Source organism: Alexandromys fortis, unplaced genomic scaffold, assembly GCF_014885135.2.
Source record: "Alexandromys fortis isolate MF-2015 unplaced genomic scaffold, M_Fortis_MF-2015_v1.1 scaffold_182, whole genome shotgun sequence".
Lineage (NCBI taxonomy): Eukaryota > Metazoa > Chordata > Mammalia > Rodentia > Cricetidae > Alexandromys > Alexandromys fortis.
In genome coordinates, this window is record NW_026068068.1 from 2,691,898 (window position 1) to 2,694,384 (window position 2,487).

The following is a 2,487-nucleotide window of genomic DNA, read 5'->3' on the forward strand; positions in this document are numbered from 1 at the left end:
TCTGAATTTTGAGCTTACTGGAGGCAGTATTGTAACATTTTCCCATGAAATGTAGTGGAGAAACACAAACACAAGCAAGATACTTGAGAGTGGTTGGGGCCATAGCTCAGTGGGTAGTGCTCCCTCCACACACATGAGGCTGGGTTCTGTCCCTAACATTGCATAACTGAGAAATACACTCCAGTTCTGCTTTGCAGGACTTTTTCTTAAAATACGTCAGACAGAGAGTGAGGTAAAGAAGCAAATGGCCAGTTGATCATTTCGAATCCATTTCCTCACTCAGAATAAATGAAGTGGCTTGTGCCTTTAATCCCAGTACTGGTGGGTGAATGCAGGAGGACCAAAAGACGAAGATCATCCTCAGCTACATCAGAATTTGAGGTCAGGATGGAGTATATGACATACCGTCTCAATAAAACAAACAAAACAAACTTGAGGGTCCCTATCTTGTCCCCCCTTCTTGCTTTCTCAGTACTGGTTTTCTGATTGCAGACCTGATGATTTATCCAGTCTCCTCCTACTTCCTGCCTCTCAATCCCTTCCTCCTCCACCAGTCAGATTAGTAGTCCTGAAATCACCTATTCTTTTTTAAATTATTTTTTAATTTTATAAACCTTATTATAAAATATCTTGCAAGTAAAATAAAACCTCACACACCAAAATTAAATATTCTATATACTTATCCACCATCAAAACAAAAACATTCATGATAGAATTAAAAGTAGATGAATGATTAGCTTTATGAGCATTCAAATTTCACACTTAAAGCTTTTGGGCTCGCAGAACTAGGGGACGCAATGGAGGTAGGTTGGAGCCGCTGCCGTAGCCATGACCCGAGGTAACCAGCGAGAGCTCGACCACCAGAAGAACATGAAGAAGCAGAGAGACTCTGGAAAAGTTGAGGGAAAGTGCCAAGATGATGGGTTTTCTGTTGCGGCCTGCAAGCAGAGGGACTCAGAGATCATGCAGCAGAAGCAGAAAAAGGCAAATGAGAAGAAGGAGGAACCCAAGTAGCTTTGTGGCTTCGTGTCCAACCCTCTTGCCCTACGCCTGTGTGCCTGGAGCCAGTCCCACCATGCTTTTTTCTGTAGTGCTCACAGATCCCAGCACCGATGGCATTGCCTTTGCCCTGAGCCTGCAGCGGTTCCTTTTATGCTTCCTTTCCCTCAGGTAGTCTCTCTACCCCTGGGCCACTCCTGGGGGCGAGGGGGTTACCCCTTCCCAGTGTTTTTTATTCCTGTGGGGCACACCCCAAAGTATTAAAAGTAGCTTTGAAAAAAAAAAAAAAAGCTTTTGGGCTCCACTATACCAATTCAGTGTTCTTTTATCAAGTCAATCTGGGCTTCACCATAAAGCTTTTCTGGATGGAAATCTAGCCAATAATTGTGTGTGTGTGTGTGTGTGTGTGTGTGTGCACAACAAGCAAATGCATCTGTGAGTATAGTAAAACATGAGAACCAGAAAGGCTAAATATAAGGAGGTGAAGAAGGACCAAATAGATGTGTTAGTCCCAAAGATGGAAGGAAAAGAACCACCAACCCAAATGGAGGGGTTTGATGGGCAAAATAGCAAGTTAGCCATACTGGCCCCCTGGAACAAAGACATGGTCACAAGGTGGTCATAGTAAGGTAGGCATAACAGCAGGAAGTCATAACAACCGTTTGAAACAAAGGTAGGGTGGTGGTTTCCAGAACAGGTAGTACAGAACCACCTGCAGTTGATGTTACAGGATACATACCCCAACTTTTGAGAAACAGAGGTTTAGTCAGAAGCAGGAATGAGCCTAGTTTCTCTTTATGGGTTTTAAGCTAGGATGGAGGCAGGTTGGTTCAGCAGTCGCCTACATTTCTACTCAACCTAATAAGACTTGGGTCTTGGTTCCAATTGGATGCTCCTTTCTCATCTTCATAGCATTGAGTAAAAATGGGGACTTTGAAAGGCTTGTAGTTTTAAATGTGCTTTTTTATCTTAATATTTTAAAATCAACTGTATGCTTCCTGTTAGGAGAAATAAACGTATTAATGTAGAGGAGGAGGAGTAGAAGTAAGCCCAGCAGTCTGTGTGCACTGTTTTCACAATTCTAGCACTGGATAAGACGCTCGTAGCTTATTAACTCATAGGCGGATGTTTGCAGGGCTTGTGTGCTACTTGACTTTGCTAAAAAGCCAAGGTGTTATGGTCTGCTGGTCTGGCCTGTCACCTGGGTACCAGGTCCCTTTAAGAGACAAGTCCCGCCCACTCCTAGTCTTTCCCCTCCCACTTCTGTCAAGGCAAGCAGATCTCCTGCCCCCTCTCCAGCCTGTGCGCTCTCTCTCTCTTTCCAAATGTCTTCTAAAGAGGTAACTGCTGCCTCCCTATCCCCCTCTCTCTTCTCTCCTCCCCCTCTCTTTTTTCTTCTCCATCTCCCCTTTCTCCCTTCCCTTTCTCTTCCATAACCCACTAAGTAAACTCTATACTCAAACTCTCTCTGCATGACCTGTCTGTCTC

At 44.2% G+C, this 2,487-nt stretch overlaps 1 protein-coding gene across 1 annotated transcript; it reads left to right on the forward strand.

The window, feature by feature from the left end:
- Positions 1-828: 828 nt before the first annotated feature.
- Positions 829-1,074, forward strand: LOC126487820 (small EDRK-rich factor 2-like). Its single transcript, XM_050120835.1, has one exon. It carries the CDS (start codon positions 829-831, stop codon positions 1,012-1,014), a length of 186 nt encoding a protein of 61 aa, XP_049976792.1. The 3' UTR covers positions 1,015-1,074.
- The last annotated feature ends 1,413 nt before the right edge of the window (positions 1,075-2,487 follow it).

Bases quoted from the DNA above. Each gene is read 5' to 3' on its own strand.
- LOC126487820 (XM_050120835.1), top strand. From the start codon at position 829: ATGACCCGAGGTAACCAGCGAGAGCTCGACCACCAGAAGAACATGAAG.